The sequence below is a fragment of the Schistocerca serialis genome, chromosome 6, assembly GCF_023864345.2.
Source record: "Schistocerca serialis cubense isolate TAMUIC-IGC-003099 chromosome 6, iqSchSeri2.2, whole genome shotgun sequence".
NCBI lineage: Eukaryota > Metazoa > Arthropoda > Insecta > Orthoptera > Acrididae > Schistocerca > Schistocerca serialis.
In genome coordinates this window covers 748011394-748028493 of record NC_064643.1, presented here as the reverse complement: position 1 = coordinate 748028493, position 17100 = coordinate 748011394, and the positions used below count along the sequence as shown (strand labels likewise).

Sequence of the window (17100 nt, the reverse complement as noted above, 5' to 3'; positions counted from 1 at the left end):
AAACGCGTGGTTCCTGAAGAGGGGCAGCAGCCTTTTCAGTAGTTGCAGGGGCAACAGTCTGGATGATTGACTGATCTGGCCTTGTAACAATAACCAAAACGGCCTTGCTGTGCTGGTACTGCCAACGGCTGAAAGCAAGGGGAACTACGGCCGTAATTTTTCCCGAGGGCATGCATCTTTACTGTATGGTTAAATGATGATGGCGTCCTCTTGGGTAAAATATTCCGGAGGTAAAATAGTCCCACATTCGGATCTCCGGGCGGGGACTACTCGAGAGGATGTCGTTATCAGGAGAAAGAAAACTGGCGTTCTACGGATCGGAGCGTGGAATGTCAGATCACTTAATCGGGCAGGTAGGTTAGAAAATTTAAAAAGGGAAATGGATAGGTTAACGTTAGATATAGTGGGAATTAGTGAAATTACATGGCAGGAGGAACAGGACTTCTGGTCATGTGAATATAGGGCTATAAATACAATACAATACAAGGCTATAAATACAAATAGGGGTAATGCAGGTGTAGGTTCAATAGTGAGTAAAAATATAGGAACACGTTTAAGCTACTATGAACAATATAGTGAATGAATGCATTATTGTAGCCAAGATAGACACGAAAGCCACACCCACCGCAGGAGTACAAGTTTATATTCCACCTAGCTCCGCAGATGAGGAGTGAATTCGATAGTAGGAAAAGGAAGAGAAGGAAAAGTAGTAGAAGGATATGGATTGGGGGAAAGGAATGAAAGAGGAAGCCGCCTTGTAGAATTGTGCACAAAGCATAATTTAATCATAGCTAACACTTGGTTTAAGAATCATGAGAGAAAGTTGCGTACGTAGAAGAGACCTGGAGACACCGGAAGATTTCAGTTTGATTATATAATGGTTAGTTGGAGATTTAGGAACCATATTTTAAATTGCAAGACACTTACAGGGGCAGATGTGGACTGTGACCATAATTTATTGGTTATGAACTGCAGATTAAAATTGAAGAAACTGCAAAATGGTAGGAATTTAAGGAGATCGGGCCTGGATAAATTGAAAGAACCAGAGGTTGTGCAGGGTTTCAGAGGGAACATTAGAGCACATATGACAAGAACAGGGGAAAGGAATACAGTAGAAGAAAAATGGGTAGCTTTGAGAGATGAAATAGAGAAGGTAGCAGGAAATCTAGTAGGTAAAAATACGAGGGCTAGTAGAAATCATTGGGTAACAAGACATGTTGACTTTAATCGATGAAAGGAGAAAATACGAAAATGCAATAAATGAAGCGGGCGAAAAGCAATACGAAGTCTAAAAAATGAAATCGACAGGAAGTGCAAAATGGCTAAGCAGGAATGGCTAGAGGACCAATGTAAAGGTGTAGAAGCATATATCACTAGGAATAATATAGATACTGCCTGCAGGAAATAAAGATATCTTAGGAGAAAAGATAACCACCTGTACGAATATCAAGAGCTCAGATGGAAAACCAGTCCTAAGCAAAGGAGGGGAAGCAGAAAGTTGGAGGAAGTATGTAGAGGGTCTGTACAAGGGAGATGTACTTGAGAGCAATATTATGGTAATGGAATAAGGCACAGAGGTAGATGGGAAGAGCGATATGATACAGCGTGAAGAATTTGACAAAACATGAAAACTTAAGTCGAAACAAGGCCCCGGGAGTAGATAACATTCCGTTAGAGCTACTGATAGCCTTGGGAGAACCACCCATGACAAAACTCTTCCATCTGGTGCGCAAGATGTGTGAAACAGGCGAAATACCCTCAAACTTCAAGAAGAATATAATAATTCCAGTTCCAAAGAAAGCAGGAACTGACAGGTGTGAAAATTATCCAACTATCAGTTCAGTAAAATCACGGCTGCATAACACCAACACGAATCCTTTACAAAAGAACGGAAAAAACTGGTAGAAGCTGACCTCAGGGAAAATCAATTTGGATTCCGGAGGAACGAAGGAGCACGCGAGGCAATACTGACCCAACTACAAGGTCCGGCAGAAAAACCTCCCCTTTAAGGAAAGCTAATAAAAACAAAACCAAATAAGGTAGAACAATTTTATTTATACTAAATAAAAGTACATATTATGCCATTTTAGAAAATACTCTTATGGTCTTACTTTTTAAATAAAACATTCCTTAAATGGCTTCCTGCACTGTCGACACACTGATTGAGTCTTTCCCTGAAGTTATTCATTACTCTTTGAGTCATTTCAGGTGGAATAGCTTCAACATCTTGTGTATTTGCTTCTTTCAGGGCTCGTAAAGATTATGGACGTTGTTCATAAACTTTTGCTTTTAAATAGCCCCAAAGAAAGAAATCACAGGGCGTTAAGTCCGGCGATCGTGGGGGCCAGCCAATGTCTCCACGCAACGAGATCACATGTCCAGGAAACATTTCCTTCACCAATGCCAGTTATTGCCGCGCTGTGTGGGCTGTAGCACCATCTTGCTGGAACCACACGTTCTCTATTTCACCAAAAAGCTCCCTTAGTTGCGGTTGGAGAAAGTCGCGGAGCATGGCACAATAGCGTTCACTGTTGACGGTTAAATTCCTGTCATTTTCTTCGAAAAAGTAAGGACCGATCACTCCGGAATTGTAAACAGCACACCATACTGTTACTTTAGGGCTATGAAGTGGTTGTTGATGAAGTTCTTGGGGATTGTGTTCACACCAGTAACTGCAATTTTGGCTGTTCACTGTTCCGGCAAGGTGAAAGTGTGCTTCATCAGAAAAAATCACAATATCGTTGGGACGAATGTTCCGAAGAAGGTCTTGGCACAAACTTACACGGACACCACAGTCTCGTTCACTCAGTTCCTGCGTAGTTACAAGTTTGTAAGGATGCATTTTAAGATCTCGGTGCAAGATTCTTCTCACACTTCGATCAGATATCCGTAATGCTGCCGCATGCTTTTTAGCGGATCGTCGAGGAGATTGTTGAACTGAAGCTCTAACTGCATCAACATTTCCGGGGCCTGTTGCAGTCCGTGGTCGTCCAGGTGGTTTCCTTTTTAATGCGGAACCTGTCTCACGAAAGTTAGCAACCCAAGAATAAATTGTTTTCTTATCGGGAACAGGGTCCCGTCGTCCGAGCGCAAAGCGAACGCGAAAAGCACGTTGAGTATTAATAAAATCTTCCACTACGAAGGCACGATGTTCACCAGACCACGCCATGGCGTACACTGAAAACGGCACGTAGGCAGCTACTTAACGACGCGCCCCCCACCACTCTGCTCCTTCTACAGTCCGCTGCACGTTACTTTATAATCGGGGAGTTTTTTATGCCGGACCCTGTACTTCTCATTAAAGATAGGTTAAGGAAAGGCAAACCTACGTTTATAGCATTTGTAGACTTCAAGAAAGCTCTTAACAATGTTGATGGGAACACTCTTTTCCAAATTCTAAAGGTGGAAGGTGTAAAATATGGGGAGTGAAAAACCATTTACAGTTTGTACAGAAACCAGACATTAGTTATAAAGAGTCGAGGGGCATGAAAGAGAGGCAGTGGATGAGAAGGGAGTGACACAGGATTGCAGCCTATTCCTGATGCAATCTGTACATTGAGCTAGCAGCAAAGGAAACCAAAGAAAAATTTGGAGTAGGAATTAAAATACAGGGAAAAGAAATAAAAACTTTGACCTTCTAATTCTGTTAGAGACAGCAAAGACCTTGAAAGAGCAGTTGAACGGAATGGACAGGGTCTTGAAAGGAGAGTATAAGATGAACATCGATAAAAGCAAAACGAGGATAATGGAAAGGAATGTAGTCGAATTAAATCAGGTGACGCTGAGGGAATTTGACTAGGAAATGAGACACCGAAAGTAGTAGATAAATTTTGTTATTTAAGAACCAAAATAACGAATGATGGTCGAATTAGGGAGGATATAAAATATAAACTGACACGGGCAAAAAATGTGTTTCTGAAGAGGAGAAATTTGTTAACATAGAGTATAGATTTAAGTGTCAGGAAGTCCTGAAGTATTTGTATGGAGTGTAGCCATGTAAGGGGGTGAAACATGGACGATAAACAGTTTACACACGAAGAAAATAGCTTTTGAAATGTGGTACTACAGAAGAATGCTGAAGATTAAATGGGTCGATCACGTAACTAATAAGGAGATACTGGATAGAACTGGTGAGAAGAGAAATTTGTGGCACAACCTGACTAGAAGAATGGATCGGTTGGTAGGGCACATTCTGAGGCATCGAGGGATCACCAGTTTAGTACTGGAGGGAAGTGTGTGGAGTGTAAACCATAGAGGGAGACTAAGGGATGAATACAATAAGCACATTCGGAGGGATGTAGGTTGCAGTAGTAGCTCAGAGATGCGCAGGATAGAGCAGCATGGAGAGCTGCATCAGTCCAGTCTTTCAACTGAAGACCACAACAGCAACATAAAGAGGGAATAATGTATAGCAATTTCCGTGTCACTCTCGTCCCGGAGACACGCAGAAAATTAGAAGGAAGGGTTTATACTGTATTTTAATTTATGGCTTAGTTCCGTAGTAAAATAAATGTAGTGTCGCATCACGAATGATCGACGCATCAGGCCGAACATGGTGTTTGGCTGTTTGTAATGCGGATAGTGTACATCCATGGCTAAAAACATATCATATTCCCTGTTACCAACCCTGCAGGCATGCTACACCGCCCTACCTCTTAACCCTTTGAGTCCCAACAATATAAAAAAAATAAAACTGACCTTTATCATCATAGTACGCAAGGAATGCAAGAAGAAATTGGCAAAAAGTAACCAATCAATTGTTTAAGAAAACGGTTTCGCTTTGGAACCACTGGGACCTTGGGTTTTCAATCACCCAATACTTCATGAGTTACATTTGAAGGCAATTTCGCCATTTTCCTAGAAACAATCCCACACCCCGAAACTTCCATGAACTCGTAATGCCTAAATCAAATTATAGTTCTAATTTATGAGCAAAAATGGCGCTAAAATTTAATAAATACATATCAAAAGTATATACTGCTCCAGTGACTTCATTTCTAAAACACTCAAAAGAGTAGTAGTACAAACTCAAATTTATGTTACAATAACTTTAGATGTATGAATGCAGTCTCGCGGCGATAACATTGAATAAAATGTTCTCGGGTTTCCAACCGCGTCAATTACTTAAAACTACACGAGCTTTCGGCGAAGCACTTCTTGGCCATTATCAAGTGATATCAAGTCAAGTGATATCAAGTCATGTTGTTGTTGTTGTCTTCAGTCCTGAGACTGGTTTGATGCAGCTCTCCATGCTACTCTATCCTGTGCAAGCTTCTTCATCTCCCAGTACTTACTGCAACCTACATCCTTCTGAATCTGCTTAGTGTATTCATCTCTTGGTCTCCCTCTACGATTTTTACCCTCCACGCTCCCCTCCAATGCTAAATTTGTGATCCCTTGATGCCTCAGAACATGTCCTACCAATCGGTCCCTTCTTCTTGTCAAGTTGTGCCACAAACTCCTCTTCTCCCCAATTCTATTCAATACCTCCTCATTAGTTACGTGATCTACCCATCTAATCTTCAGCATTCTTCTGTAGCAGCACATTTCGAAAGCTTCTATTCTCTTCTTGTCCAAACTATTTATCGTCCATGTTTCACTTCCACACATGGCTACACTCCATACAAATAGTTTCAGAAACGACTTCCTGACACTTAAATCTATACCCGATGTTAACAAATTTCTCTTCTTCAGAAACGCTTTCCTTGCCATTGCCAGTTTACATTTTATATCCTCTCTACTTCGACCATCATCAGTTATTTTGCTCCCCAAATACAAAAACTCCTTTACTACTTTAAGTGTCTCATTTCCTAATGTAATCCCCTCAGCATCACCCGATTTAATTTGACTACATTCAATTATCCTCGTTTTGCTTTTGTTGATGTTCATCTTATATCCTCCTTTCAAGACACTGTCCATTCCGTTCAACTGCTCTTCCAGGTCCTTTACTGTCACTGACTGAATTACAATGTCATCGGCGAACCTCAAAGTTTTAATTTCTTCTACATGGACTTTAATACCTACTCCGAATTTTTCTTTTGTTTTCTTAACTGCTTGCTCAATATATAAATTGAATAACGTCGGGGACAAGCTACAACCCTGTCTCACTCCCTTCCCAACCGCTGCCTCCCTTTCATGTCCCTCGACTCTTATAACTGTCATCTGGTTTCTGTACAAATTGTAAATAGCCTTTCGCTCCCTGTATTTTACCCCTGCCACCTTTAGAATTTGAAAGAGAGTATTACAGTCAACATTGTCAAAAGCTTTCTCTAAGTCTACAAATGCTAGAAATGTAGGTTTGCCTTTCCTTAATCTTTCTTCAAAGATAAGTCGTAGGGTCAGTATTGTCTCACGTGTTCCAACATTACTACGGAATCCAAACTGATCTTCGCCGAGGTCGGCTTCTACCAGTGTTTCCATTCGTCTGTAAAGAATTCGCGTTAGTATTTTGCAGCTGTGACTTATTAAACTGATAGTTCGGTAATTTTCACATCTGTCAACACCTGCTTTCTTTGGGAATGGAATTATTATATTCTTCTTGAAGTCTGAGGGTATTTCGCCTGTCTCATACATCTTGCTCACCAGATGGTAGAGTTTTGTCAGGACTGGCTCTCCCAAGGCCGTCAGTAGTTCCAATGGAATGTTGTCTACTCCCAGGGCCTTGTTTGGACTCTGGTCTTTCAGTGCTCTGTCAAACTCTTCACGCAGTATCGTATCTCCCATTTCATCTTCATCTACATCCTCTTCCATTTCCATAATATTGTCCTCAAGTACATCGCCCTTGTATAGACCCTCTATATACTCCTTCTACCTTTCAGCTTTCCCTTCTTTGCTTACAACTGGGTTTCCATCTGATATCAAGTCATATCACTTGACAATGTCCAAGGAGTGCTTGGCCGAAAGCTCGTGTAGTTTTAAGCAATTGACGCGACTGGAAACCCGAGAACATTTTATTCAATAACTTTAGATATACTTACTTTCACTGTCAGTATGTTGTCATCACGATCGTTATGAAAGAAATTGCATGTCACGACTAGAATCACTTAGCTCAATCTCGGCTCTCACTGTTGCTTTGAACGCTGAAGTGACTGCTACAATGCACTACATTCGTAGAAGTACTTCAGTGTACCACTAGATGTCTCTGTCTTTGCAGTAGCATCATTGGTTTGATACGAAAGGCGTCGGTACTAAAAAAAAAAAAAAAAAAAATTAACAGGCAGAAACTACTGGTACTCAAAGGGTTAACATGAGCGTGTGATTAAGTCTACAGAGTGTAAACTGTAACTATTTACAGCGTACCACAGTAGTGTAGCTTAAATCGAAGGAAGGAAGGAAGGAAGATTGGATTTAACGTCCCGTCGACACCGAGATCGTTAGACACGGAGCACAAGTTCGGATTGTGTCAAGGATGGGGATAGAAATCGGCCGTGCCCTTTCAAAGGAAACGTCCCGACATCTGCCTGAAGCGATTTAGGGAAATCGCAGAAAACTTGAACCAGGATGGCCGGACGCGGATAGGCGAAACCGAGATGAACGGATTGATGTAGAACACCTGTGGAATATCAAACCGGGACGCTACCTCAAATTGGCCTACAACGGCTATCTAAGCACACATGTGTGCTAAGCACAAGTGTACCATGCGAGCTGTTGTGGACTGGCAAGACAGCCAATCCACAGTGACGGGTAACCGAAAGGCACGCGCTTAAAATCACGCAGGATGGCGTGAGGTCTGAAACAGGATACGTAATGAATGCTATAAAGAAAAGTACGTAGCTGCTGGAATACTTAACTTTAATCCACAATTGGTGAACATTGGTCTTGTTGATACAGTATATGCGTCATTAGATACATAGCAAAGGATAAATGGCGCCTTGCTAGGTCGTAGCAATTGACTTAGCTGAAGGCTATGCTAACTATCGTCTCGGCAAATGAGAGCGTAATTGTCAGTGAACCTTTCCTAGCGAAGTCGGCTGTACAACTGGGGCGAGTGCCAGGACGTCTCTCTAGACCTGCCGTGTGGCGGCGCTCGGTCTGCAATTACTGACAGTGGCGACACGCGGGTCCGTCGTATACTAATGGACCGCGGCCGATTTAAAAGCTACCACCTAGCAAGTGTGGTGTCTGGCGATGACACCACACGAGCCTTAGAACGAACTGTAAACGTAATTAGTTTTTGCATACGTTTACAAAATCCTTTTTTTTGTTCATTAGCCTAAAGGGTAAGCTTAGATCAATAATGTCAACAAAACAACCGACTAAGACGATGCCATGAGAGAGCGGTAGGATATTTGAAAACCTGGAGCTTTGGCGGCTTTTGCAGCCCAATTTGTTGTTTCTCGCCTTAGTAGACAGGAACTGTTACTGGACGTGAAGACGCACGTGGACGAGGAGTTGGTGGCGTCACAGCGTGGAGCTGCTCTGTGGAGTGTGAATTAAAGAATCTGCGATGTCAGATTTTTGTCCCGTCGAGAGGAACGTTGCCAGTGAGGTCCGACGTTGTTTTACGTCACAAGCAGAACGTAGGACCTACCATACTGTATGGCATTAAACCGTATTTGGTGTGTTTTCTTTCTCGTAGGGTACGTGGTATGAATAAAAGTTCTTCCAAAGCATCACAAGATTGAGATTCTCCCGAAAACGAGTCGTTTTAGCTGCGATTTGTTGTAATAAAACAACAGCAAACTATTATGAATATCGGTAAATAGAGGCTCCCTGTAGCTGTTTTCAGTGTTATAACTGGTGTGCTAGTACGAAAATGTACCGTTTCAGTGCTACGGCACAATGATGGTTTACCAAAAGCTCGTCTTTTTGGTACAGTTTGCATATTAAATGTTAAATAAAGACATACAGTCTTTAGATAGTGCATACCAGGGGTGTCCAGCCTGTTAGCTTACGAGTGCCACATTGAAAGGAGAGTATTTCTGGGCCACACATAATATAATTTATACTGAGAAAAACAGCGGACAAAAAAGGGGGACGTCGGATGCGTGTATACCTCACACACATGATTGTATGGCACGAGTTCCAAACGGAAAATATTTCATTCATCATAGCTTTACACAAACAGGGTTTAATGGATTTTTTTTACTTAGCATGTGATACATGCTCACTTGTTGGGCCGCACTGATACTTGCATTAGGCCGCATGCGAGCCACGTGCTGGACACCCCTGATGTATACAATATAAGGAGACCTTGCTACAATGTCGAAATTATAGCGTAGTGGGAAGTGCCGTCAGCTCACGAAGGGTGAAAAGAAAATTAGTAGGTTCGTGCCAACCTCCCACCACTTTTTTCCCACCTTCTGATTTATAAAGATTCTGTGTCTTTCTTATTCATTTAATACAAGTATTATCCCAAAAGTCATATTATTTATTAAAAACAATCTATTTGCTACAATTGATGTTGCAAAGGCCAACGATGGAATGTTTCCCCAGTGGTCAGAAATCTAAACGTGACTGCCAGTTTGTGTCTGAAAGTAAACAGAAGTTACACACTGGAAGTTTATGCCATTATGATACTTTGTGTGAAATATATGTTCGTATCTGTGAGTTTACAGATATGCTCGTATTTGTATCTTGCCGGTATATATCTCTATCAGCTTCGAAAATACCTCTTCTTCAATTCGAATGATATTACGAAACGAATTTTTATCTTGAAATCTAAGTGAAGTAGCGCGATATTTCAGTGTTGGTAGTCAACGCAACACGGAGAATATGGATATTGTAGATGCGCAGACTGACGTTAGACACTATACTCAAATTTAAAGCCGAAAATGGGATGAAAATTCGAAAGAGATAAGTAGTAACTTGTACTAGTGTGTATCTCAGATAGTTGAACAGCATTGCCGGCCGAAGTGGCCGTGCGGTTAAAGGCGCTGCAGTCTGGAACCGCAAGACCGCTACGGTCGCAGGTTCGAATCCTGCCTCGGGCATGGATGTTTGTGATGTCCTTAGGTTAGTTAGGTTTAACTAGTTCTAAGTTCTAGGGGACTAATGACCTCAGCAGTTGAGTCCCATAGTGCTCAGAGCCATTTTGAACAGCATTAAGCCGTCGGCACACGGACCGTGCATCCGAACGTTGAGCGTTGAGCGTGCTGGGTTTCTGACGTCATAGCGTGGAATAGCTCGCTCGGGAGTGGCTGGCTCTGAGCACTATGGGACTCAACTACTGAGGTCATCAGTCCCCTAGAACTTAGAACTACTTAAACCTAACTAACCTAAGGACATCACACACATCCATGCCCGTGGCAGGATTCGAACCTACGACCGCAGCAGTCGTACAGTTCCGGACTGCGTGCCTAGAACCGCGAGACCACCGCGGCCGGCGCTCGGGAGTCTTTCCGAACGTGTAGAGCAATAGCTGGCATGTCAGATATTCTGAGCGTGCGTCTGAGCGTTGACCAATGAGATGGCATAACGCCACCTACGTCACACGCACGCCGTCTCCCGTCAGTACAGAGTTGTGAGGCGCCATATTGGCATTCATTTCAAGCATATATGTACATATGCCGTTTCTGAGCACCAGCAAATTGAGAATCACTGGAAAACCCTTGTTAACTGTGTTATTCGTTACAGTAAACTAATGAGAAACATCATATTCGTGGCAAAAGAATTATTGTAACGTGCGTATTATGAGAGTAGGCTATTGGAAGGCAGCGACACACTGAAGATACACCCAAAACGCGTTGTTCTTGGTACAATTTGTTATAATTAAATTTCAATTAGTAATATATCTACGGTTAAGGTTTGCAGCAAAGGGTAACATAACATGATCAGATGGTATATGTGGTAGTTGGTTTAGCGTAATGAGCAGCGTCACTGGCTCGGTTTGAGTTGTATGTTGGGGCGGTGGTTCGTGTCTTGACACTTCCGATTTTTTTCCTTACATTCGCGTTTTTATTAGGTTCTGATACTTTATTATTAGTTTAATATAAGTATATATTTGATCTTATGTAAATATAAGTTCCCTTTTTTTCAGAGGTGACTTTGTTCTATTGGCTTAATCTACAGGACAGCTTGTGCTACTTGTATAAAGATATTTTGCTCCTTTTTCTTTTACGCTTCATAATTCACATGTTGCAAAGATTCTGCTACTGGATAGGAACAGTGATCAAGTAAGACTGACCTTGGGGTTTTACTAAAATCGGGAAATGATGAAATAATGTTTATTTTATGCGGAGAAGTATTCCAAATTTGTACCGCACTGTTTGTAATGGAAATTTTATGAGCCTGTGTCCTTATTGATTGGACATGGTATTTTCCTTTTCATGGACGATGGAGGAAAGTGCGTTTTAACAGAGCTAACGTGGGAATTTTACGCGCGCCCGTTGAGTAAACAGTGTGATTTACGAACTAGAAACATCCCTTAACTGCCGCTGGAGTGTGTTGCGGTGGTGTATACCACGTTGGGGCCCACGTACCGCATGCACAAGTCGCATCGTTCCTGAACGTTCAGCAGCAGGTTGAACTTGGCACGCTCAACGTTGACGTTCGACAGCACGGTCCTTGTGCCGACGGCTTTACCTAGTTTCCTCTACCAGGAATCCACCGTTCAAGCCGTCGATGATTCTACAATCTTCTTCGCGGTTTTCTCCGCTCTTCTTCGACAGCTGCATTCAGAGTTAACGCAGCCGTTCTACGCGCGTTCATTTTCGTAAAACCGTCGGCACACGGGCCGTGCTATCGAACGTTTAACGCTGACCGTGCCAAGTTCAACGTGCTGCTGAACGCTCAGGAACGATGCGACTTGTGCATACGGTACATGAGCCCCAACGTGGTATACGCGATCGCAACGCACTCCAGCGGCAGTTGAGGGATGTTTCTAGTTCGTAAATCACACTGTTTACTCAACGGGCGCGCGTAAAATTCCCACGTTAGCTCTATTAAAACGCGCATTTCCACCATCGTCGACGAAGAGGAAAGTACCATGTCCAATCAATAAGGACACAGGCTTATAAATGTTCCATTACAAACAGTGCGTTGCAAATTTGGAATACTTCCCCGCATAAGATAAACATTATTTCATCATTCCCACATTTTAGTAAAACCCCAAGGTCAGTCTTACTTGATCTCTATTCCTATCTAGTAGCAGAATCTTTGCAACATGTGAATTATGAAGCGTAAAAGAAAAAGGAGGAAAATAAACAAGTACCGCAAGCTGTCCTGTAGATTAAGCCAATCGAACAAAATCACCCCTCAAAACAGTTGAACTTATATTTACATAACATCAAATATTATAATATATGTTTATATTAAACTAGTAATAAAGTATAAGAACCTAATAAAAACGCGAAAGTTAGGAAAAAGAATTTGGAAGTATCAAGACGGGAACGCAATACTGGACAGTGGCGCTACTCATTACGCTAAACCAATTTCATATTTTTTATATATAAGCATATTATGTTACCCCTTGCTGAAAACCGTAATCGTAGATATGTTGCTAATTGAAATTTAATTATAACAAATTCTACCAAGAACAATACGTTTTGGGTGGATCTTCAGTGTGTCGCTGCCTTCAAATAGCATACTCTCATAATACGCAACTTACAATGATTTTTTTGCCACGAATATGATGTTTCTCATTATTTTATTGGAACGAATCACACAGTTAACAACGAGTTTTCCAGTGATTCTCAATTTGCTGGTGCTCAGAAACGGCATATACAGGGTGTTACAAAAAGGTACGGCCAAACTTTGAGGAAACATTCCTTACACACAAATAAAGAAAAGATGTTATGTGGACATGTGTCCGGAAACACTTAATTTCCATGTTAGAGCTCATTTTAGTTTCGTCAGTATGTTCTTCCACCTACGCTCAATGGAGCACGTTATCATGATTTCATACGGGATACTCTACCTGTGCTGCTAGAATGTGCCTTTACAAGTACGACACAACATGTGGTTCATGCACGACGGAGCTCCTGCACATTTCAGTCGAAGTGTTCGTACGCTTCTCAACAACAGATTCGGTGACCGATGGATTGGTAGAGTGGACCAATTTTATGGCCTCCACGCTCTGCTGACCTCAACCCTCTTGACTTTCATTTATGGGGGCATTTGAAAATACCTGTCTACGCAACCCCAGTACCAAATGTAGAGACTCTTCGTGCTCGTATTGTGGACGGCTGTGATACAATACGCCATTCTCCAGGGCTGCATCAGCGCATCAGGGATTCCATGCGACAGAGGGTGGATGCATGTATCCTCGCTAACGGAGGACATTTTGAACATTTCCTGTAACAAACTGTTTGAAGTCGCGCTGGTACGTTCTGTTGCTGTGTGTTTCCATTCCATGATTAATGTGATTTGAAGAGAAGTAATAAAATGAGCTCTAACATGGAAATTAAGCGTTTCCGGACACATGTCCACATAACATACTTTCTTTCTTCGTGTGTGAGGAATATTTCCTGAAAGTTCGGCCGTACCTTTTTGTAACACCCTGTATACGTATAGGCTTGAAATGAATGCCAATATGGCGCCTCACAACTCTGTACTGAAGGGAGACGGCGTGCGTGTGGCGTAGGTGGCGTTGTGCCATCTCATTGGTCAACGCTCAGACGCTCGCTCAGAATATCTGACATGCCAGATATTGCTCTGCACGTTCGGAAAGACTCCCGAGCGTGCTATTCCACGATATGACGTCAGAAACTCGGCACGCTCAACGCTCAACGTTCGGATGCACGGTCTCTGTGCCGACGGCTTAAGGATACTGTTTCTTGCGAGCCAAACAAAGCCGATAAAGACCGCTTGAGAGCGCTGAGAGAGCAAAGCACGTTAGCCAGTTCGTCCCGTGAGCCGGCAGTGCTCTCTCTCCCTCGTCAAGTCGGATGTCCCTTCCGTGTCCACGTCAACGTTAGCTGCCTCGTCCCGTGTGAAGGCGACCCAAGTGTCCCCTATCAAATTGTTCGTATCGACGTCGCCTCCGCCACTGTGCTACGCCGTAAACAGTCGTCTAAGTCGTGCGTGTGTTACAGGCGTGGGCCAGGCCGGCGGCCGCCACCCGCTGCTGCCCGCGGCGCTGCGCGACCGCCTCCGCAAGCGGCGCGCCTTCGCCGACCGCGCCCTGGAGGCGGCGCCGCTGCTGCTGCCGCCGCCCCCGCCGGCGCTCCTCCCGGCTCTGGCGGCGACGACGCCGACTACGCTAGCGCCGCCGCCGGCACACCGGGCCGTGACGCAGCTTCCGCTTCCGCTTCCCCTTCCGCCCCCGCGCCTGTTGCTCGCGGCGGACCTGCTGCTCCCGCCGGCCACCGTCGTCACCGCAGTGCCGCCCCCGCCTAAGCCCAGGCCCCGGCTGTCGTTCTCTGTGGAGGCCATCATAGGCGTCAAGTAGCGTCGACGCCCACTCTTCCGCGGACACTACAACACAGGAGCACGGACAGAAAATGTTTCTGACAGTGTGTTCAACTGCTCTCGTTATTGTTGTTATTCTTCGTGTGTATGTAATTTAATGTTACCAAATATAAAACACGACCGGCAGCTTTGCTACCGAGAATGTGATTAACCTTTTGAGTCTACTTTATTTCCAGATTACCAGAAAAATCCTGAATGCATCGGGGAGTGCACCGTTTTGAAACCTTCTGGCGGACTAAAACTGTCTGCTGGGCAGGACTCACGACCAGCCATTTCTCCGCAGTACTCTGCCAGGAAGTTTCAGATCTAAAATACAGGGGATAAGCAAAATAATGTGAGCTCTTGTACTTACTTGGAAATGGTTTATTAATAAGTGGTTGGACCCCTACTTGCCTGTAATAGTGCTGCGATTCTTCTTGGAGTATTGGCATATAGTGATTGTACAGTCTCCAGTGGAATGTTACGCCATTCCTCAATCAGAAACTCTTCTAACTCCTGTAGTGACGAGGGAGGCGGAAATCTGCTCCAGGGTCTGCGCTCCAATACCGCCCACAAGGGTTCGATTTTTTTTTTCTTGATGCAATAATTCACCAACAGCCGTGTGTATTGTAGAAAATTATTTTATTTTATGAACTTATATGTGCTACCAGTTTCGGCATTACATTCATGCCATCTTCAGACCCCACTCGTCGTAGTCGTAAAATCGCTATATACGGAAGGAGCCATATAACTGCATCCGTGTATCAAATCGTCCTGCAACAGCTCTTGGTGGCCAGGCGACACAGACTGTGTGACTATGACGAGTGGGGCCTGAAGCTGGCATCAATGTAATGCCGAAACTGGTAGCACATAGAAGTTCATAAAATAAAATAAATTTCTACAATACATACGGCTGTTGGTAAATTATTGCATCAAGAAGTTCATGCCAGCCGTCGTCCCACGATCCATAATGGATCAACGAAGATTAAGGGTTCGATTATGTTCACGTCTGGGGACTGTGCTGGCCAGGGAAGACTGGAAAGACGCTGCAGTTGAGTTGCACGATCCTCATACCACGATTGTACTGTCTTGGTGTGTGAATGGGTGCATTATCGTCCTGAAATATGGCATCATTGTTGGGGAATAACATTTGAGTCATGGGGTGCACTTGATCACGTGAAATGTTCACATAATCATTGGCTGTAACACGGCGTTTGAGAGTAATGATGGGACCAGCAGAATACCATGATATGGATGCCCACACCATCACGCTTCTACCTCCATGCATAACCGTTGGAATCAAGCAATCAGGATTGTGGGCTTCTTTTGGTGTTCTCCAGTCGTAAACCCGGCCCGATGTTGGAAATAACGAAAACGTCGACTCGTCGGACTGTATGACGTTTTTCCACTGATCAGCCGTCCAGGATTTACGCTCCTGACACCATGTTTTACGCTTCTTTGCGTTGGTTTCGTCACTGATGGTTTCGGTATAACAGCCCGTTCATGAATATTCGCTTTATGGAGTTCTCGGCGGACAGTGTCGATAGATACGGGGTCTCGAAGGTGGCTATTGAGCTCTGCAGTTACTTTTGTGTTGTTTTGAGACAATTCGTGTTAAGAGTATGACGATCTGTCATATAGTTTTGATATGCGCCCACTATTACATTTACACGATGATGTCTTTCCATAATTTGTGTAGGCTGTCATGACTGTTGAAACAATTTCTCTTGGAACATTCAATAAGTTGGCTGCCTTGGTTACTACATCGCTCCACCTAATCGCGCCCCCACTATCTGCTCTCTTTCGTACTCTGTTCGGTCTTCCATTGCACGTCGACCTCGGGCTCTGAATGCGAATACGAAATGTGCAGTACTCATAAATAACCTGCACTGATGCCTAGTCCGTACTGAACACGCACATTTCAGTGCGACACGTGCCTTACCTGCGTTGTTGACCGTCAAACACAAGAATCCCATTACTGCCACTGTTCACATTATTTTGCCTATCCCCTGTATGCCGCAACAGACTAATCCGAATCATATCCCAGGAAATGTTTTTAATTTTTTCGAATCATAAACACCCGCAAAACATTCCGATCTTTATAAATTGTAGTTGTTGTGAGATCACAATCTCACAGAAATTATTAATGACGTCATAGTCGCCATAGACTCTATTTATTAAAATATTCACTGTTGGAATTCGACATGTTATCATTTTCAAGTGATTACAGGCGCAGAAAGCGCATCGATAGTCAACACTAAGAAAAAGTGCGTGTGCCAAGGCTCCTATCAGCGCTTGTTACGTAGACCATCTATATAAAGTATAAAATACTCCTCCACGTTACGAGGACACATTACAGAACAAACAGATAAATGCAGTACTCTTAACTAATTTTACCAGCATGTGGCGAACGGGACAAAAAAGTTCAGAACTAAATTCGTGCGGATTGCACATGTTAGTAACGAACAAACATACTAGTCAAAACAGGCGAAAATCAACTTCAACGTATTTCCGTCATTTCCAAGGACTACATTTAAGACACTCACAGAAATTATACAAAATCTTCAGCAGCTCAGAGCTTATTTTTTGTCTACGCTACCAAACTCAAGGCAATGGAAAACAACACTTGTCGCACTTTTAACAATAGTCAAAAATAATATCCATGAATTAGATAACACATTAAAACACTATACTGTCTTGAAGATATAACACGGCATAGTTAAGTGTTCTCCCATTACGTAGTTTTGTGAACTGTAAACAAACATAATATAA

At 43.2% G+C, this 17100-nt stretch overlaps 1 protein-coding gene across 1 annotated transcript in view; it reads left to right on the top strand.

Moving 5' to 3' along the window:
• Nucleotides 1-14329, top strand: part of LOC126485064 (doublesex- and mab-3-related transcription factor 2) — a 108403-nt gene extending 94074 nt beyond the window's left edge. Inside the window, exon 4 of the mRNA XM_050108666.1 lies at nt 13974-14329. Coding sequence (XP_049964623.1) covers nt 13974-14329 — 356 coding nt within the window. The remainder of the gene's footprint in view (nt 1-13973) is intronic.
• The last annotated feature ends 2771 nt before the right edge of the window (nt 14330-17100 follow it).